This window comes from Papilio machaon, chromosome 25, assembly GCF_912999745.1.
Source record: "Papilio machaon chromosome 25, ilPapMach1.1, whole genome shotgun sequence".
Taxonomy (NCBI): domain Eukaryota; kingdom Metazoa; phylum Arthropoda; class Insecta; order Lepidoptera; family Papilionidae; genus Papilio; species Papilio machaon.
This window is the reverse complement of record NC_060010.1, coordinates 222885-244472: the sequence shown is the minus strand read 5'-3', so window position 1 is coordinate 244472 and position 21588 is coordinate 222885. Positions and strand designations below refer to the sequence as shown.

Below are 21588 nucleotides of genomic sequence, written 5' to 3'. Positions count from 1 at the left end.
GTATATTACAAAAGTTACAAAAAAAAACTTAAATACTAGTCTCTTTTAGCGTAAATTGATATAATACATTATTAATAAGTAACCAGTAAACACTAACCTTAAACGTATCATTATGGGTACCCTATTCAATAGAGACCGAGGATGAAATTAAGTAAAGAGTTAATAGAAGACAATTTACAAAATTTCACCCAAATTACTGGTAAAATACGTACCTTTAGTATAAGTACTAATAAATATCGATAAAATGGATAAGTTAATGAAATATATTAAAGATGGTTACAAAAAACTACCACTGAATCGATAGTTGCAGTTTCATCACTTAATTTTATTCCACTACAAGTTTTGAACACAGTCTTAGCACCAATTTTGTATCACTTTATAACATCGGTTTATTTGTTTTAATACATTTTCCTCTGAAACATATTTCTGTTTCGTGTGATATCTCTGTTGACATTGATGTACTGACTACTTTTAGAGTATCCATAAATGAAGACACCGTAGTTGTTTCTATACGATTTTGCAAAGGTTCAGTAGATTCACGTACATTGTCTTCTTTATTGGTGATATCTTCACTTTTATCAGTGTACTTAGTATCAAAATCTTCGTCAGATGTTACTGCAGTAAATTCTTCTGGTATATATGTTGTTTCTGTTGTTGTCTTTGTTTTAGATTGTTCTGTTTGTTCTATTGTGGTTAAATTTAATGCGCCATTTTCATCAATTTTGGTTTCGTTTTTTGTTTTTTCGTTATCATCGTTTGGTGAAGTGACACCAAATAAGTAATCCATGAAACTAAAACCGTCAGATCTGTCGGCTGCAGAATTGTCTTTCTTAGTTGTAACAGGTTCAGTAGCTGTAGCAAAAACTGCATTCTCTCCAAAAGTAGAATAAGGAGATCCGGTGCCTAAGTCCATTTCGCTAGGATAAATATTGTCAGTAGATTCTTTCGTCGTATACGCAATTGTAGTTCTCAGAGGATCTTTGTTTAGTTTAGGTTGATTTGATTTAACTGTTGTTATTTTTGGAATGTCTATATCTGGTGTAATTTCCATGTCTTCGTTGTCAGTCTCGAAAAGTTCTTTGATGAACTGATATGTTGGTTTGTACGTGGTGACTGCGTGTTTTGATTTGTCATGTTTATCTGATTTTTCATGACCGGTTTTTGATAATTTGACTGGTTGCCCGAGTCGGTTGACTGCGTTTGAATAAAATTGGGATTCCGCCGCTTCGAATGACTCTGTGGTTGCAGGACGGACTTTTACTTTTTTCCAGAAACCACGGCGTCGGGATTTCCGCTCGTGCTCTTTCTGAAATGAGCAAAAAAGATTACGATTACTTTATTTTGTTGAATTGTACGAAATGTTATTTATAGAACTGTGGACGAATTAAGACTGGAAAAGGAGAATAAATAAGTAATAAGTAATTAAAACTATTTGTTCATACCTGTCTTATTTGGTCAGCGTCCTCAGAGCTAGCTGTTGTAGTGGTGACATCTTGAGTTGCCGTGGTAGGTGATATTATTTTTTCCGGTGGGATTTCGCCGATTTCTCCACCTTTATGCTTCATTACATTCTTAGTGTATTCGTCCTCGTCCTGCTCTTCCAAACTTTTCATTACTTCTTCAAGCATACTTTCAAATGTGGACATAGTATCGCTGCCTTCTGTTTTAGTCAATCTACTTTGTTCTACCAACGCTTCTAGAGTCGGAGGAATGTCTGGAATCTTCTTATTGACTCTATTATTTGTCGCAGGAGTAACAGAGATGAGAACATTGTCGTATTCATTCTTAGCTGTGATTATATCGAGCTCGGGTCCATCTGCCGTCTGTTCATCTACAACAGGTATTTTTGCTTTATCTGTAATATCATTGGGATTGTAAGGTTTGAATGAATTTGTGGAAATTTTTGGTGACCATCGATTAGAATCTGGAACAGCGTAATTAGGTCTTTGTATTGAGTAGTTTGGATCTTGATCTTCCGGTTCCTCAGGCTCATGGTTTTTGTTGAACTGTTCAGATAAACGTGGTCTGTCACTGTATCTCACAGTCAGTGTATTCCGTGCCGTTGTTGTTACTTCAGCTTGTTCCTCCGGCTTCTCAGTTGGTTTTTCGGTTGGACGTCGTCCCCTGAATCTGTTTCTATTTTCATAAGATTTTTTGCTGGTTGACGTCTCAGTGGAAGACACTGTGTACGTTGGTCGTCTACGACGGTAAAGACCCCTTTTGGTCGTTTCTTGTGTTAAAGGAGTTGTAACAGACGGTTCAGTAGTTGGTTCAGGTTTATAAACAGGATGCCTGTAGTCTTGGACCTCTGGACGCGAATGAATTTGTTTCGTTTTCAAATCGGCTTCTATTTCATCAATACGCATAGTAGTTCTGCGTTTATCGAATGTGGGTCTATAAGTTATTGCTTGTCCTGGCCTCCTTCTGTCTACTCTAACTCTTGAAGACTCAGTGGAACTTTGATGATACTGCCTAATGACTCCCGGTCTCACTCGGACTCTGTTATACGATGGAGTAGTTTGAACAATGTTTTCTTCTTGCTCCGGTTGTTGATTTTCACCTTCATTTTGAACATTACCGTTATCAATATTCTGTGGTGTAGTAGATTCTTCTTCTTCTTTTACAGAATCATATTTATATGTTGGTGAGTAATGATCCTCATTTCCTTGTGTCCCTGGTTCAATAACGGCAGGCACAGTGACCTCTTCTACTGCAGTTGGTTGTATGGGGGTTGTTTGTTTGCTGTATGTATCATCGTTGTTTGATTCCTCGTGTGTAGTATAAGTATTTTCAGGCACAGGACTAATTCTTGATTGATAAGCATTTTCTTCGTTTCTAATCGACAGTACATTTGAAGCTGAGGAATCTTTGGAGTACTCGTGCAAGTCTTCCGTATTTTCAGTATTAAAGGAATGTTCAGTTACAGTCACTTTATCATTGCTGTAAGCGTTTTCTGTGTCCTCTGAATACCTTGTGCCTGTAGGAGAAGCTCTGAACGTTGGTTCAGTGATCGCTTCAATATCAACAGTACTAGTTCTCTCCATGAGTGTCACTGGATAGTTTTGATGTAAAACATCTCTTTGATATGCAAGATCATTTTCCTTGCTGCTCTGTTTCGATCGTTTTCCAGGAATGTCATCAGCGTCAGATGGTCTATAATGGACTCGCCCCCTAGTCCTCGTTCTCGTGTATTTAGTAGTAGTTTCAGTTGCTTCTGTGGCTTTTCTGACAGCTTTCTCTGTTGTTATCTTATTTGGTTCATATCTTGGCCTGCTCGGCAGAGGTCTTCTCTCTCTCAGTGGTCTTCTAGTAATGGTTTGTTTAGTTGTGTACTCTCCGGTATCGGCTTTAGTTGTAGGATACCGCGGACGTCCTCTAGTCCTCAAAGGTGGTCTTCGTGTTGTTGTTGTGGTAGTGGTAGTAGAGCTTTGAGTAGACTGTTCGTATTCACCTGCACTGTAACTGTTATCATATTGATTGTAGTCGAATGGAGTATTTGTTACAGGAATATGATTCTCAGTTGATTCGGATGGTGCATTATAGTTAGCTGAAGGGTTTGTGGGACTTGTAATTGATTCAGTTGGTGTTTGCTCATTGACAATCCTAGATGGTGTGAGATCACTACTCGGTTTAAAACTATCTTCTTGAATAACTGGATTATTTGTTTGACTATAATCAACCTGTTTATTTGTTTGCTGGTTTGTATCGTAAGTAGGATATCTTGAATTTTGTACTTCGGATTCGTAATGTATTTCTGGTGTATATCCTTGTAAGTAATTTGGCGATCCTTGTAAAAATGTAGATTGTGTTCTTTCTTTCTCTTGAGTATTAGTAACTGGGTTCGGTGAAGATACATTTACTTCAGGTTGCCCTTGTGAGTTGGGACCTTGTCCAGGGGTAGCATAATTTTCTTTGTATTCGTCGAAAAAGTTTTGATAATCTATCGGTGTACTGAAATGGAACGCGTTGTTGATAGAGTAAGGATTATGGGTTTCTAGCAGTCGACTAGGGAATGTTGAGGGCTTCGGAGTTGTTGTTGTGGTGGTAGTAGTTGTTGTTGTTGTTGTTGACGTGGTTGTAGTTGTTGGTTTTTGTGTGGGAATCGTACGCGCTGTTGAACTTTGATAGGTTAGATAGTTCTGAACTACCTCCGGTGCTGACGGAAAGTTAACGTAATTATTTGGATTGTATTGACTTCCAATGTTGCTTAAGAAATAAGAATTGGCTTTCGATCCTGTTTCGGGTTCTTTTCTTGTTCCTTGTTGTTCGAAAGTATAATAATTTGGCTCGTAATTCGATGGTTTTGGTGATGCAGTTGTATAATAGTTGGTCTTCGATTTCTGAGGTTCTATATTTTGTACTTGTTTGGTCGGGTATTGATTGTACGTGTGAAAACTGGGCGGGGAATCGGATAATGTCGTGGGATGAATTTGAGGCGGCGCCTCTTTATTAATTTGAGAATTAATTACTACAGATCCCACGTGCGGTGAAGGGAAGGGAATTTTCGCAAATCCTTGAGGAGTTTTGTAGCTTAGAGGTGCTACGAAGAAAGGTAACTGTCGAAGTTTCTTTTCAATGTTTTCAATATTAGATAAATATGGCAATTCGAATTTTACATAACTTTCTGGTGGGGTCAAGGAGGAGGGGCCGATGAATACTTTCGGAGCAGTTTGAGGGTTAACAGCATCCAAAACAGCAATAGTGTTAGCGTTTTTCAAAGAGTACAATACGTCTCCCACTTTGACTTGTTGATCCTTTCTCGCTTCCTGTGTTAAAAATATCGCAAGGGGAGGTTGGTGTGGCTTGAGCTTCTTTGGCTTGGGAGTTGTTGATGATGATACGGGTGGGAATGGTGAAGACAATGTAGTAAACTTAGGTATTTGGTCCACATTATTCGTCTTTGTGTTATAGTTTGAGAAAATTTCTTGTCTTGGACTTAAATTGTCCACATTTTTTATTGTTTGCTTTTGGAAGTCTGCAGAGGGTTTATTGATGGAAGGTGTATTAGCAGGTATTTGTTTTTGTATTTGAGGAGGGTTCGGAGGAAACTGCTTTTGCATTTGACTATAAAGATCAGAATTTATAACTTGAGGAGTAGCGATAGGAGTTCTGAAATTAAATTGTCCTGAGTTTAACGATTCTAGCGGAACGTAGAGCAACTGAACTTCCTCCCGCTCGACTTTAGGTTTGCTCGGTGAAATAGTCTCCGTTTTTGCACCATCATATTTCAATTTCTGTAAAGACTGCGGTCTCTTTGTGTTAAATTCGTTGCTCACATTCTGTATGCGGTAACCGTCGAAGTATCTTGGTATTTCGGGCTTTATCGGTGCTTGAGTAATGAAAGGTTGCACCTGGGGTCGTATAGGTTGGCTTATTTTCGGTGGATTGTCGAACTTAATTTGTGGACTATGCGAAATTTGCTGCGGCTTCGTATTCAACTGGGGAATGGTTTCAAAGCTCAGCGGCTGTGAGACGAATCCTTGGTTTAATGGGAAGTTCGGTTGTGACAATCCGAAACGAATACTTTGTCCGAATCCTTGCTCTGTTAAATAGTTCTGTGGAGCTGAAGGTACTGCGGGTAGAGACTGTAAGTACAGTTGTCTATTAGTCGGGGTGTTTAGGAACATTCTCGAAGGGAACGGGTCCTGGTTGAATACTCCTTGGTTGAATCCGCTCGACCTCGTGTAGGTGGGGAAGGGTTCTGAGAGTATGCGAGGTTCGGCCACTGGTTGCTTCTTTGTCTGTGTGAGTTCCCTCTCTACGGGGCCGGGTAACGGCACCCAGTCGCTGATGTCCGCGGTGTATGAGCTGATCTGCCGCGACCACCTCGTCTGCTCCTTGTCACCGCGTGTCGCAGCAACGGCCACCAGAAGACTCAGTATCCTAAGCACGGTGTGGTGCGCCATCTGGAAGTTAAAAGAATAAACTCATGTTATTATCTGACATTTTCTATGATGACTAAATCAATAATTTTCGTATGGAAGTAATTAATATTGACGAAAATGGGAATAGAAATAAGAGTAAGAAATTGTTTTCTAGGTATTTAAATTTCTTTTACAATATTCAGTTAGATTGGATCGGGTTATATTGGCCGACTTAAATAATTTATCAAGAAACATGTTTTGAAGGAAAACTAGTCTATTCCACTGGTATTGCTGAAAGTATTAGTTACTAACTAAAATGAAACCAAATGATGTAATAAAACTCAAATCTTACATACTAGGCATTTTGTGTACATCTAAATTTTTTATAACTAATTCAAAAGTCAAATCCCAACAATAAGCCAATAAAAAAAGTAAACTAAGTTTAAAAAAGGAGATATTACATCTTAGTAAAATTATTTTTTACGTGTTACCAATATAATTGCAACAATATTATATATTCAAGGTGTTATATAAGCGTTACATATTCGTGCTGTGCGCCTGTTCGTTTGTTACGTGTAATTTCGCGCCGTGTGAGCCTGCCCTTAATATTTAACTAGCATGACTGTTACCCCTTTTTGACCGAACATTATTGGATTATATAAAAAGTTATACAATTCGATGTAAAAATAGTTAAAATTGATATTGCAATTTGGAGTGTTCGAAGGAGATAAAGAAAACTTAAATTTAATGATTAATTTCAATAAAAATAACAAAAATATTATCGTTATCAATTATCGAACACATGTACGTTTTTACGTGAAACAACACCGTAAGTAGTTTTTGAACTCTGTGGAACTAGGTGTCGTCCGCAACTACTTGTAGTCCAGGAGCCAGGTACATTTTCGGTCAATTATTTCTTCTCGAGCGAAACTTCGTAAAATGCATAAGTGACTTATACTATGAATACTCGCGACCGTCAGCTGCGACTCCGTGTGTGGGGTGGGCAGTGGCTGCCTCCTCTCATTTGAAAATTTATATATAATTTTTTATTTATCAGGAGGGTACTTGGTCATGAAAATCTGTCACTGGCTCCTGGACTATTGCGCGCGGTTATAAAAAAATATATTTAGGAGCCTATGTGTTCATCCCATTGTTTTACATCTATGCCAAATTTCAGCGAGATCCGTGGAACCGTTTTGGATATAACTTATAACAAACATCCATCTATCCATACATCCAAACATTCGCGTTTGTGCAATATTAGTAAGATGTATGAATACGTCAACGCGTGAACTTCTTTCAAGCAGAGTGCTAACATAATAATATTGTATTAAAGATAATTGCAGCTTTTCCTTTCCAAGTGAAAACGTAAGACTCCTTAAGCCCCGCTTTCACTGCGTCTCCGCCGGATCAATCAATACGTGCGGATAAATTACAATCATTAGTGCTTTATGTATGTGTTCTTAGATTGTAGCCAGTTATTTCACTAACTGTTGGTTTCTAAGACCAAAATCTCCGTTTAAAACATATTGTTATCTCTGTTTTGTCAAAGATAATGACAGGGATGACGATATGTTTTATATAGAAATTTTGGTCTTAGAAAACATGGATATTTCAAGAAGATTTTTTTTTTAATTTACAAATATATCGACGCTGGAAAGTATAAACGCTGTAACCCTTGAAAACTCGAAAATATGTTTTTATTATAGGTTTGTTTAAACGATAATGATTTTATTATAGGTTAGCACAAACTACACAACATTGCTAAATACCGCATGCTCGTAGGCGTATCAGCTCACGAGTTATGATTTTTTTTTCTAAAATTCCGAAAGAATTTCGGCTCTCCTGTAAAGTTCATACTTTCGATATCTTGTCGATATCTTGTGCCATTCTAATTTATCACTAGGCTCATACTAGGATATGGTTCAAGACAATAATTAAATTGTGGGATTCGAACCTTTGGCCACGTGATTGGATATCCGTACTCTTAACCATTACACTATTGGTGCTTCAATTACGAATGAAACTATGTGTTAATTTGTACATTGATTATAACTAATAGAGAAATATTTAAAAAAAAAGTTTAAAAAAACCTTAAAGAAAATGAAATAAAACAGTTCAGTTTTTTAAATATTTATATAATTCTCTGAAATCAAACACAAAATAAAACTAAGATTCCATTTCGTATAATTAATTATTATTATTCCCTGCATTCTTTTTAACAGAGATAAATAATGTTTCTATACACGTATGCGCAGTGGAAACTTAACAAAGACATTACCGGGGACATAATCACGGGCACAATACTGTACCTTTAGTATTTTTTAAGTTCGGTAAATTATTAATAAAAGCTTTAAGTTCCTCAGGCTTAGGTACTTCTTTAGCTAAAACATATGTTCTTTCACCTCCTTGTACATATTGCAGCAAATAATCACCTTCTCCTTTCTGTATTATCGTTCTTGATCTATTCGATGGGGTGCAAGTACATTTATTGGCTACTGTCGCTTCGAGATCTTCGGCATTATCAACAAAATCAACTAATAAATTGAATTGCATATTCTGACTTGATTTAACTTCTTCATGTATTATTATTTCTTTTTTTGGTGGATTTTCGCAGTTACAATTTATGTTAACATCTGCTGGAGGCTTCGAGAAAACAACTTCAGTGCATGGGATTGGTTGAGTTGCTTCGGGTGATGTGTATACAACTTTATACGTTCCGTATAATAAATCACCCGAATCAAGATTCTTCGTCTGACAGGCAACTGCCAAACACACAAATGTTAACAATTTCAACATGATTGTAACGTTGTTTATAGGAATTATAATCGAATGAGACATGTTACAAAGTATTTATACAGAAAAATTATCACAATACTGTCTTCCGTATCAAAAGGTCAAAGTTGTTTAGTGATAATTTAATAACTATAGAAAAATATTATTAATTAGCTGACGCCCGCGACTCCGTGTGCGCTAAATAAAGAAAAAAAAAAAAACTAAATTAGTCGCCTATGTTTTATTCCAGGCTATGTTTGTTTCTATGTAAAAAATTTCAGCGAGATCCATGTTGCCGTTTTAGAGACACCTTCTAACAAACATCCATAAATTCGCATTTATAATGTTAGTAAAATGTTTGGTTTACATTAAGCCAGTTGTATGCCAGCGCTGATTTTGTGCTCTACTGTCTTGCTGTACTGGCTTAATGTAAACAAGGCATAACTGTAAATGGTCTTAAATTTTTTACAAATTATGTCATTACTGAATGACAAAGGAGGTAACGTTTTTCATGCCTACTTTCTATGTATATACTTGGTTTTGTATGTCAATTCCATTCAGACCGCCTGAAGCCTAAAGTGCTGAACTAGTTTTGACAATAAGTGTTATTTGATCCTTTTTTTTTATTTGTCTTTCTATGTCCGTAGTCAATTGTTTTTTTTTATTTGATTTATTACATTAAACAAGTTTGACAGTGACAGACAGTGGAAAACCACTGTTGGATAACAAAGTTCACTCAACTGATAAACGTAATATTATCTAATGTATGACTTTTGTCACGTCTCATTGATAAACATGTTTATATGACCCAAAGGTGCACTACATTAATAACTAGTTGTTGCCCACGACTTCGTCCTGGCTCTGAATTAAAAAAATGTTTCTTCTGTTCGCAACATCTATAAATACATCTTTCATTATCGGTCCAGCCGTTTCGGACAGACAGGGAGACATACAACATTTTTTAAAATTGTTTCTGTAAGTAATGCAAATGCTAAGTATAGGAAATATAAATAAATATTTTTATATTACTAGCTGTTTTCTGCAGTTTCTCTCGTGTTTATTATTTTTGTTACTGAAACTACTTATCTCAAAGTGAGAGTAATTATAATATTATACTTATATGTTAAGTATCTATGTGCTACGTCAATGCCACGTCGCTTTACTTTACTTTTATGTCTTCAGATTCGCATAATTTTATCATCAGTGAGTATTTTTTCTTATTATCGCAGAAGTATCCATCGAATTCCTAGCATAACTCAACTAGTGCATCGTATCGCATCTCATCACTAGATGGCGCTTTACTACGGTCAACGACCGCCAACACTGAGTTTACGCAAACGCGCGTGTTTGAAATCAGTCCTATCACAAGAGATTGGATATAAATCCGTGCAGTAATTGCATTGCGTATTATAATTATTTACTATCACTTATTATTTATGAGATAAAATATAACTAAACCAATAAATATTCCATACAATCTAATAATATCAAATGATGTTCAAATTGTTGTCTTAGCAAAAAATTATAACATTAAGTTTTGGAGAAAATAAATTGTGACATGAAAATAAGACCAAATGAAAGTTTTGTTTTTCTCTAATGAAAGCATCAAAAACTTCTAGTCATAGAGACGATGTTTTTTTAATAGAAACATATAAGCGTGCGCAACTCTCAACATCCGCGGTGTCGCGTCGCTGACTATGTCGGACGCGTTGCGAGGAATGGAACGCGCCTCACACTCGCACCTGCACGCCCCCTTTCTATATTGCGTTCCCTTTTACGTAATCTGTGACAAATTACAGGTTACATACTGTTCTGAGCCACTGCTCAGCTGACACAAGAACTGAAATACACAATTTATTCATTAGTAGTGTAAAGATATGATTAATTACCATTCCTTTGTAGTGATCCATGCGTTTGAACAGAGCGGTCATCTTAGGTGCATGTAAAATTTAACGATTTTAGCGCCATCTCTTGAGATTAATTTTTCAGAGTCCTAAATGGCACAAGGGTGTTATTAGTTCTCGTTGTTTTCCTTAATAATAGTTAAGTCAAATGGATGAAAACCATAAATTCAAGGTAGTATGCGTAAGTTGACTATAGGTCGAGGCATGAAGATCATTTGTTTCAACACTTTAGTCAATTTATAGATGTTATCCAAAGAACAATTAAAACTACCGGAGCGTGATAAAGGAACTTAAGCAATCCTAACAAAGGAAGTTGGGAACATCCTTTAGGTGTTTGTTACATGGACTAACAATGATCTGGAAATTACTGCAGATAAATAATCAAAACTCTTTGTTAATGTACTTACACCTAATTGCTAAATATATAGATATTTCTAGTATTCTTTCAGATACAAAATGCATAAGTATTTCTTTACCTAATGTTGGTATCAAAGAAAAAAACATTGTCTCTATTTTTGTTGTCAGTGAAAACTGAAGTTCAATGACGATAATTAGACAGTTTGTTTACTGTGTACGATGTTGTTTGTGTCGTGTGGTCCATTGTGCGGTCGGAAGCGTGGTCTAGAGTGACCGCAACACGACTCTCTGTTGACGCTTCAATGTACGCGGTACAATGCTCTTGTAACGTTACTACAATTGCATTGTTTTGATCCATTTACTCATTGATCATCACGTATTGAAATATCAGATGTTGGAAGGAATTTCTATTGTTTTATTAAAACTTTGGTCTTATAACTGTACTTAGTAACTGGTACACTATTTTCAAGTGAAATACATGTTTTTTGGTTAAAAAAAACTCGTTCGAAATCTCTGTACTACCACTACTACTCTACCTACTCTGTGATTAATTTCAAAGAGTACAGAGATTAAAATATTTATTTCATTGTATATTTTGCGCAAGATTCTTGTCTTATTTACAACGATTACTTTCTTATACTGCCTTTTTACTGACTGTATATAGGAAACTATGTATGTGGTACATTTTTTTAAAATTATAGGGTGGCAAGCGCGCACACGGCCATTTGAATACGCCGAAATAAGGAAGCAACTTCTGTCCATAGACATCTGTAATTGTAGATTGCTTACCTTTAATCGTCGGAGGAGACGCACAGAAAGAGAGTATTTCTCTTTCCTATGCGTCCCCTCCTCCGTCAAATCTACTTTCCCTTCCCATCGTTTCCTTAGACGAAATGGGGGAAAAGGGAAATGGATTAAATTATGGACTCACGCAGACTCATCAGACGAAACGCGGAATTACTTCCACTTGACGTCTGTCTTCTGTAAGGTCGTGGTATTTCACCGGGCGAGTCGGCCCATTCGTTTAACAGATGTTGCTGGCGTCTACCGCTGTTGTTTTAGGTTTGACCTTGGACCAATTGTGCAAAGCTCTATTACGTGTTTATAATGTTAGTAGAGCAATGTTGACATATTATGTAAACTAAATGCCACTTGTTTGATAAATGTTAGTATATGCAAACTACAGCGGTAATGGCAATTTGTTTCCTTTCTGTTAAATGTTATTCACTCAATTTAATGATTGAATTGTATTGTACTTGTGTAACTGAATTAAAAACGTACAACAAACAGTCTAATCGTGGTAAGAATTCCGTTTCTTACGAACAGTATATTAGGAAAAATCACAAAAGTATGAAGTTATATATAAAAGCATACTGTTTGATTCTAAGTTCGTTTTTAGTATTACACTACTCACTTCACACTACCACCCAATTTGTTTTCAAAGGCTTTTTTTTAAATTATTAGGCTTCAAATTTAAATCTAAAAGAAATGCATAACAATCCAGATCGACAGTACGCAGCTGATACGCTTCAGTGATGAGGAATGTAGTCTACTCCGGTTTGCTTTTGGAGCAGAACACGCTGCTAAATCAAGTTATTTATAAATAACATAGAAGCGCGTGGTAGCGTTTAACTTAAATTTAACTTAGGCAGAATATATATATTAGAGGTTTGAAATAAATTACCTAATAATTAGCTTTATATTATATACTAATTGTCAATGTAAAACTGAGAGTGTTTTTCGAGATTATGTCCTACATTTGTGCTTAATTTCATCAAATTCCATTGAACCGTTCTAGATATACCTTCTAACAAACATCCAACCAGTTATTCATACATCCAAGCATTCAAGTTTATAATATTAGTAAGTATTTATTTATTTCATAATACAATCTCCAAAAAAATTGTGACGAAAAAATATAACATTGCGTAAATTCCATTTTAAAGTGACTTTTTTATTTACAAAGTTCTGGTTTTAATTTGAAGAATACTAACATTAAAAAAAAAATTACAGATAAAAACTAAATAAAAATTGACCTACATAATCTAAGAATATCTTGTGACTTAACTGAGCAACAATCGCCTCAACTCTCCATAAGGAAGACATTTATAATATGTTCCGCAATTTGATATGAATCAGCGATTACATTGTAGTTTTACTTGAACATCAGATAGAGGAAAATAATATATTATGTCTATCGACATATTATATTGTTGTGAGATTTTTATGTTTTCTTTTTTGCGACATTTATGTGATTCTTGTTCTAGAGATCTTTGTCTTACTATAGACTAAAAACTGTTTCAAACTATGAAGTGGTCAATGTTTTAGTAATATAATTTACTTTCTATTGAAAGAAACTTTTGATATACAACTGTCGTAATATGCAAATAACTAAATCTTTAAATTTATCTAGACAGATTAAAAATGGACAACATTCACGATCTGTCGGTGACATATCCATTTTAAAGTTGAATGTCAACTATAAATTATTAAAGTCAACCAAAATATTCCAATCGAGAATTCTCACGACTACGTAACTAAATTCTTGGGTAAGCGATAGAAATGTGTAAGAAAAAAGTTAAACGACAGGAAGAATGACCGATTTAGTTTGGAAAAAAAATCCGGCCGACACCGGGACTAAACCGGTTCGGTCCGGTTTTAAGCGGATACCTTCGATTATTAATGCTTGTTGTAATAGTTTTATTGCATCTCTAGATATTACTAAATTCTTTATAGAGGTTTTACGATTAAAATCCATAAACGATCTTCCAGATCGCTCCGAAAATGTAATTACTTTGTATGAAAATGAGTACAAAACTTATTTGATTGTCGTCTAATCTAAAAATTGTATAAAAAATCGATATATCGTTCGTCACCATTTTACGTAAACCATACATCTCTACTTAGAACTACTCCTACTGCAGTACCTCATCTCATTCATATTGAAAATTCTCCTTATCACATACAATTCTTCCTCACAATAACTACATTTATAATAAAACGAATCATTTATCCAGCAAAGGGAGAGGAAAATTTATTGGAGCTCGCCACGCCACGCCGGGGGCGATTTATAAATTCACTTTTCACCTTCGTAGCGGCGTTCACTTTCGCCCAAACTGGTCGCAATTGGCACTGAATTCAAGCCTTCAACAGCAAGTTTTTTTGTACATACTGACCGCAATCTTTGTAGCTATAATAACATTAAGAAAATGATATTTAACTCTGTTTCTGATTTTTAAAATTGAGTCCAGCAATTTTTAGTTGACGTATAAGTTTTCGATAATTTCACAACTTGTCATCTTTGAACTGGAGTTCGCAGGAACTCTATCTCTCTCTAATTATATATATCTCTTCTTCTATTAGTTCAGGTCTATAGTAAAACGTTTCACATCTTCTTTGAGATAAGACAAATGTTCTTTCAATTACTTTTTTCATGTAATAATAAATTAAGTCATAATTACAATTCTCTACATTAAGTAAGAAATTACGATTTTCCCAAATTCATAGTTTATTTACAAATAATAAAATGTGAATAGAGCAACAACCCATAGCAATCGACAAAGCTTCGTGTCGGCGGTCAGTGACCCTATAACGTAACTCTAATGACCTCTAGCGGCCAAGCCTTGCAACTTGACCGATGTTTTTATCTAATTACAAGTTACGAGACCACTAAGTTGTATTTAAATACAATGAAGTTGGGTAAAAGTTATTTAGCATTAGATTTTTTGAGTTTAACCTTTTTTTCTAGATTTAGTAAATTTTTTCACTACTCTTACTACTAAAATAATTATATGAAAAACACAATTTAATATTTTTCTTTCTTTATGGAAATACTGAGACAATAATGTTTTAAATGTCTGATGTTTCGTCACTGAAAACGCACGTTAATTGCGGTATATTGTGGTAATTACAATATCACTAAGTTTTTATACGTGATATTTAGTAAAGATTTTTTATTGCACTCATCTTAACTACTTCATAAGGAAGCAAAGTGAAAGTTTAAACAAATTTTATAGAAAGTTGACATTCGTTTTGTTTACACTTTAATAAAATTATTACGTGAACAATCAATGTCTGGTGCCAGCGAGTAGCGCCGCGCCGCCGCCACAACGAAATGTTTTTAAACACCCTGTGTAAATAATAAGCAAATTATTACGAAACATATTTTGTAACCAAAAAATTAAAAAATTGTTACGAAATTAATTTTTAATAGATAAAATAGAAACGGAAACTTGTAGTAAGATATATGTTTTCAAATGACATCTTCTATATCTTTTTATTTTATTTAACAGAAGGTTTATAAAAAAAATCAGATCAATCGGTAACCGGAAAGTGGAACTTTAATTTCGAAGATTTGTTTACAAACATCCTGCCAGTTGAAATTAAATTTAGGCTTGTAAAGTAAGGACAAAAGATTTATAACATTACTAGCTGTCGTCCGCCACTCCGTCTGCGTGGACTTAAAAAAAAAAACATAATAAGTAGCCTTTGTGCTCTTGCAAGCTATGTTCTACATCCGTGTTAAATTTCATCAAGATCAGATGAGCTGTTCCTTAGATACCTTGTAACAAACATCTATCCATCTAAAAATTCGCCTTTATAATATTAAGTAATTACAAATGAGTATAATTAAAATAATTAGTGTGAGTTATTATCGGATGTTTACCAGTTTTCATCGGAAAAGAGATCTCTCTTCACACGTGCCAACATATCGTCCACACATCCTGAGAGCTTTCTAGGGGATGTCAGATTCCGTTCCTAACAAATTGCACTGTTCAGTGTACTGTAAATTAACTTTTGTATTTATATCGTACAAGGTTAATGGAAAGGTCAACATTTTCACAACATTCCACGCCAGGTGTGTTGAGTAACTACAATTGTAATGTTATAATATTACATATTTATTGGACTACGTAATGTCAGGAGCTTGTGACCACAAATGGTTGAATATAATTGTTTAACAACCATTCAAATATTACATTAAGTGAACCACAGAATGTGGTTTAATATCTCATCAAATCTCAATCAGGTAAATACAGTCTTTACGTCATCCGAGTACATTGGATATGTTGATTTCAAATTAAAGTTATAATTATAAGTAAAAAAACATAATACATTATTGCTCTGAGAACAAGAACAAACAACAACCTAAATCACGCTCGTAACCCAGAGGGGTAGACAGAGACCACGGACCTCCATTTGATGCGGTCCTGACACACATCTCTTGCTTCTTCTACATTCATACATCTACGCATAACATGTACGTCGGTTTCGGGTGGTCTTAATACCGCCTTCCTTGAGTAATTCAGCAAAACAAGAAGTGAACTAAATAAATACAGAAGGGTCTGTTTTGTTTTTTATTAATCATATCTTCTGCTTTGGTTATAACTATCGAGCGTGATGGAGCTTATTTGATTCTCTTGTTATTGTTAATGTTTTAAATAACTTTACAAGCCACGTGTTGTAATGACGTAGTTTCGGCTCTCTCTATATCGATCGTGTCGGAGAAAGTGTGTCGGCGTCTGTGTCGGCGTGTCGGACATCTAGTGACGTAACGTTACATCCACACGAGGTGAAGATCACGCATGTTTTTTTGGATAACTTAAATCAAAACACGTAGACGAAAAGATGAGTATGATTTTCAAATGTTTGGTAATTTACTATCGGCATAAAGTTTATGATTTTTTATTTTAGAGGAATAAAAGAAAATCTCAAATGTTATGTACAGTGTACCTAAATAATATAAGTACAAATGTCATAAGATTTATATAAAGAAGCCAACTTTTAACCACAATTCCACATGGCCTAGAGTCTAAGTTGTTATGCCGTTGTAAGTATAACTGAGCTCCAGTATACTAAAATAAAAATATATATGACTCACATTTGTGTTCTAGTATGTCTCATGCAATGACTAAGTGTATAACTTGATCTAAAAAAGCTCGGTTTAATATATTTGTTTATCCATATATATATATATATATAAAGACTTAATTACATAGCACTGACTCATAACTAGTAATACGAAGTTACCTTGTCGCTTATTGCAGACAGACAAACTCAGTACATACCTGTAAACAAAAACAATAGTATATAAGAACGATCTATGTGTGGTATGTACGAACTATAAAGGTTCACACTGACGCCTTTCCTACTATAAAATTTATTGCTAACGCCGACAATGAAAGTGTTTATAATACATTGACCTTTAAGTACTTAATCGAATGTGCAAAAACACACCATAACCCGTAATGTATAATTATATTTTAATGTTGCGATAAAATCTTTTAATCGTTGACTATAATTTTATTAGTAGATAATTATGTATGTATTAGATACTAGGTAATAATTATTTATTAACAAATTTTATACAATACATTGTATATAACAATAGTTATGTATCGCTAATTGGGGGGCTTGTAATCAATCACGTTTCTATTTCCATTAATAACTTTTGTATTCGTTACTCAATCCCGTGAGAACACTTTAAAGAATCAATCCGTTGTACTATCAGAAAAAAAAATCACATCAATTTGCATTGTACTAAGGAACCTTTCGCTTTGAAACAATGGTACAGTTTAGCATAGGGTAGGTCAGTTTGTATTGGCCTTGTAACATATAGTTTGTTAAACATACAATCAGAGAATGGACCATTTATTAAACCTTACTTTGCTTATAGTAATGCATGTTAATTCAATATTTATTAAAACACTAGTTATCGCCCGCGACTCTGTCCGCGCGGCATTAAAAAAACTTAATAAGTAGCCTATGTATTCTTCAAGATTATGTCCTACATCTGTGTCAAATTACATCAAGATCAGTTGAGTCTTTCCTGAGATACCTTCAAACAAACATCCATCTTAACATTCGCATTTAAAATAGTTAGATCGTTGTCGTCAGCTAATGCAAATCCCCACCAAGAGCTCAAGTCTACCCTAAATTAAGGGTGAATAAAATTTACGGGAAAATCAAAACACAACTTTAATTATATCTAACAATAAATAGTCAAATGAAGCTTAACTAAGCTTAATACGCGTTGATGTCTTTTATATGAAGCAAAACAAAATCTTTGTACAATACGTCAAAGCATTTTGCGGCAAATGATTGATGAAGGCGTAATAAACAAACAAATTTATTATTTAAGCATGCGAATCCGGTTGCGGTAAGTACTTGTTCTTGTCGGAATTCATTTTAGAGCCGCTCTAATAAATACTTTCGTCTCAATAGAACTATCCGCGGACAGTAGCCGTGGTTTTGTCAGCTTCCGTCAGTCGTCACACTTTCTGCACAAAATACATTTCCGTTTCCCATGACAGATCCGAATAAATGTCTTTACCAATTTACTTATCGAATTAGGAAAGAAAGTATTTTAATGTTGTACTTCCTTTACTTATCTGCGAACATGAACTTTCAATTTTAGTATTTCAATTAATATGGCAATTAATTCTCATTGGCAAATGGCTCAGGAGTTGAGTACTTGACATGTAATCTGCAGGTCCTGGGTTCGAATCTCACTATGTACCAATGTGTTTTTAATTTACATACACACTCATTACATACATAATGTACACTCATCCAATGTTTTTATGTTGAAGGAAAACATTGTGGACCAACCTGCACATATCGGAGAAGTAATTCAATTATATGTGTGAAGTCAACCCGCATTGGGCCAGTGTAGTTGTTTATGGTCTAGTCACCTCTGACTTAGGGTAGACACCGACCCTATCAGTGGAGACGTATAGTGAGCTAATGATGATGATGTAATGATTAGATATTGAGACCATTAAATTAAAAAAAAAACATACTTGACGTCAAAAGTACATTCACGCTTACTAAACTATTAAAGTTACGAAACAAAAGAACAACGTTTGTTGTCATTTAGCTTACCAATGTTTAAAATTTAATTTAAATCAATAAACTAGCAGTGTATCTTCAAACCTAAATGAAAGGAGGAACATCAACGAAGCTGAACAAATAACAATAATAAATTGTATGACTACGTTCCGGCCTCGCATCTAACCATATTAAACTTATCAATGCTCTGGAGTATACCACGACCTACAAATCCATACGTTTGGAACAAATTACGAAAAAAATATTTAGAAGTCGTAATAAAAACTACGTCAGTTATTAAAAAAAACGATAAACCAGCTCATTATACGTCCCCCAGAAGAGCTCGGAGCCTACCATAAGTTAGGGATGACTAGACCTTAGTCAAACACCTGACAAAGTTCGGGTTGACTGTACAAATATCTTTGAATTTACTCGCAGTTATGTGCAGGTTGCAGTACGATGTTTTCCTCTTAGATTACAATTGATGATTTGATATAATTTACAAACCCACAAACAAAACATATTTATATATAAGTGATATATTGTATATACAATATTATTAATCTTGACAGTTGGTCAATAATCATATTAAAAATTTATTACAGTATAAGAAAAAAGTGAAATTAGTATCGATCGTGTTTTTTAAAAAAAATTACTTTTCACTATCGATAATTCAATGTCACCAGTTCTGTCACAGACTGTGTGTGTGTGTGTGAGTGTGTCATTAAGACGGCCATATTTCACGGTCACAGCTTTCTCATAAGAAATGCTAAAATATATTATGATAATTCATTTCCTGTTTACTAAATTAGATTTCTTTCCAATTTCATAAAGCTTTTAGCGCGAAAGTGAAATTTTAGTTTATAAACGGATATCGCGCATCAATTGACATACTTAATAAAACTATGATTAATTATGTAAAATTACGATTATTTATTATTGTAGTAGATTAATTTATTTTCAAATATAAGGATATTAATAACTATAGTATGTAATATTTATAATTTAGTAAAAAAATACTAGCTGCAATTCGCGACTCCGCCCGTGTGGAATTAAAAAAAAATATGATGACTATGTGTTCTTCCAGACAATGTTCTACATTTATGCCAAATTTCAGCGAGATTGTTGAGCCGTACCAGAGATACCTTCAAACAAACGTCCAAACATCTAAACTTTCGCATTTATATCATTAAGTAAGATTAAATTCATAATATGTACAATGTAAAGGCTAAATAATAAGATTAAGTTAAAAAAAAAAACATAAAAAATACAAAACTCACGATATATTAAATTTAACGCGAACCTGGTAACATTCTCTGAATAAAGTCTCTTTTGTTTGTTCAAAAGTCGATTAACGCACTCAATAACTTTCACACGAAATAAGTCAACGTTGTAATTTAAGTTGTGTAACATTACGCACTTAATTCGACCTCGGTCGTGTGCGTTCAAACACCAAAGGACTCTCTTACAATGCGGTGCACGTTATATTACGTTGTTAGTAGAGGCTGGATTTTGTATACATTTTAGGAATTCCCTTTTTCACTATACTTATTAAAATATACAATATCTTGAATTTAAAAAGATACAGTGTGTTTTCACTGATGGAACACATGTACGAAAAAATCTCGTCATCCCTCTACTTCTATTTAAGATAACAGAGACAACTGTATGCTTTGTGGAGATATTTCGGCAGTGAAACCTAAGATGATTAGTAATAACCAATTCTAGTTATTCTTGCAATGCCAAAGTCTTTGATTATTTTAAAGGTAAATAAAAATCGATCGACTTGTAGAAAACTTCATATCTAAAATGAATAAATTCAAAGGATTTTAAACCCATGGCCGTGTTAGCAATAGACTCACTCACGCACTCTCTCGCAACAACACCATGACCGTAAAACGATTGTTAGTAATCTGTAATTGCCGGTGTGCGCTGACCTTAAACCAGCCTTGGCTATAGCCTGTAGGCGAGGCTCCTATATTAATTGCCTACAAATATCAAGCTCCCATGATTGATACTTGTTATTAAAGATTTCAATGTTCATGGTACATTTGTATATAAATTACTTCATTATATTTGGTGCTGGATGCATTTCAGTTTGTCACAATCAGTGCAGCTTAATCAAAGGACTGTATTTATCATATAACTTATTCCTGAAAATCTATTTCTACGACATACGGATACTCTATACTCAAGTATAAGATTGAATGACAAAATTATTGATTTAATTTTATTTATTATAAGGTGGCAAATGAGCAAGCGATTACCTGAATTCGATGAAATGCCGAAGCCCCTGCATTTGCATTTGCAATTGTAGATGTGTTGCCGACCTTTAATGAATGGAGGAGGCAAAGAAGATATTTCTCCTTCCTATGCTAAATCCTCTAACCCCTTATAAGAAAAGTGTGGGAAGGGAACGTGGACTAAAATTAGGCCTCCGGTAAACACACACATCAGATGAAACTCGAAATTGCTTCCACTTCACGCCTGTCTTCTTTGTCACATAAAAAGCAAGATTACATTTCAATTTTGAGGAAAAAAATATAGATAACAATTATGTCCAAGTTTTTCTACAGTAAAAACAATTGTAATTCACTTATCATTCCGTTCACATTGTAATATGATGGCAAATGACGTTGTCAACCGCTCGCCAGCACGAATAGGAATTGTCAGTAATGAGCGACAATGCGGTTTGTGGGCCGGACTCAGGATTCGAGTCTGACGCATGTTATGTCACTAATGAGTCTCTGTAACACACAACATTGTCTTATACCGACGTGTTTACGTTTAAGTAACGTAATGTTACAAAAAAGTGAAGTATTCATAAAAATAGCTTCAAAATTACCCAAAGTGACTTT

At 34.6% G+C, this 21588-nt stretch overlaps 2 protein-coding genes across 2 annotated transcripts in view; both read right to left on the bottom strand.

The window, feature by feature from the left end:
- Window positions 1–79: 79 nt before the first annotated feature.
- LOC106710496 overlaps window positions 80–21588 on the bottom strand; it is a 31178-nt gene continuing 9669 nt past the window's right edge. Inside the window, exons 2-3 of the mRNA XM_045684162.1 lie at window positions 1443–5906; window positions 80–1306 (exon numbers count right to left, since the gene is read on the bottom strand). Of these exons, the coding sequence (XP_045540118.1) occupies window positions 377–1306; window positions 1443–5906 (5394 nt within the window). The 3' untranslated portion in view covers window positions 80–376. The remainder of the gene's footprint in view (window positions 1307–1442; window positions 5907–21588) is intronic.
- LOC106710506 lies at window positions 8060–8708 on the bottom strand. The gene has a single exon (XM_014502583.2). It carries the CDS (start codon window positions 8703–8705, stop codon window positions 8157–8159), a length of 549 nt encoding a protein of 182 aa, XP_014358069.2. The 5' UTR covers window positions 8706–8708; the 3' UTR covers window positions 8060–8156.

What these genes read in the sequence shown, in the direction of transcription:
- LOC106710506 (XM_014502583.2), bottom strand. Translation starts at nt 8,705, where the DNA reads ATGTCTCATTCGATTATAATTCCTATAAACAACGTTACAATCATGTTG.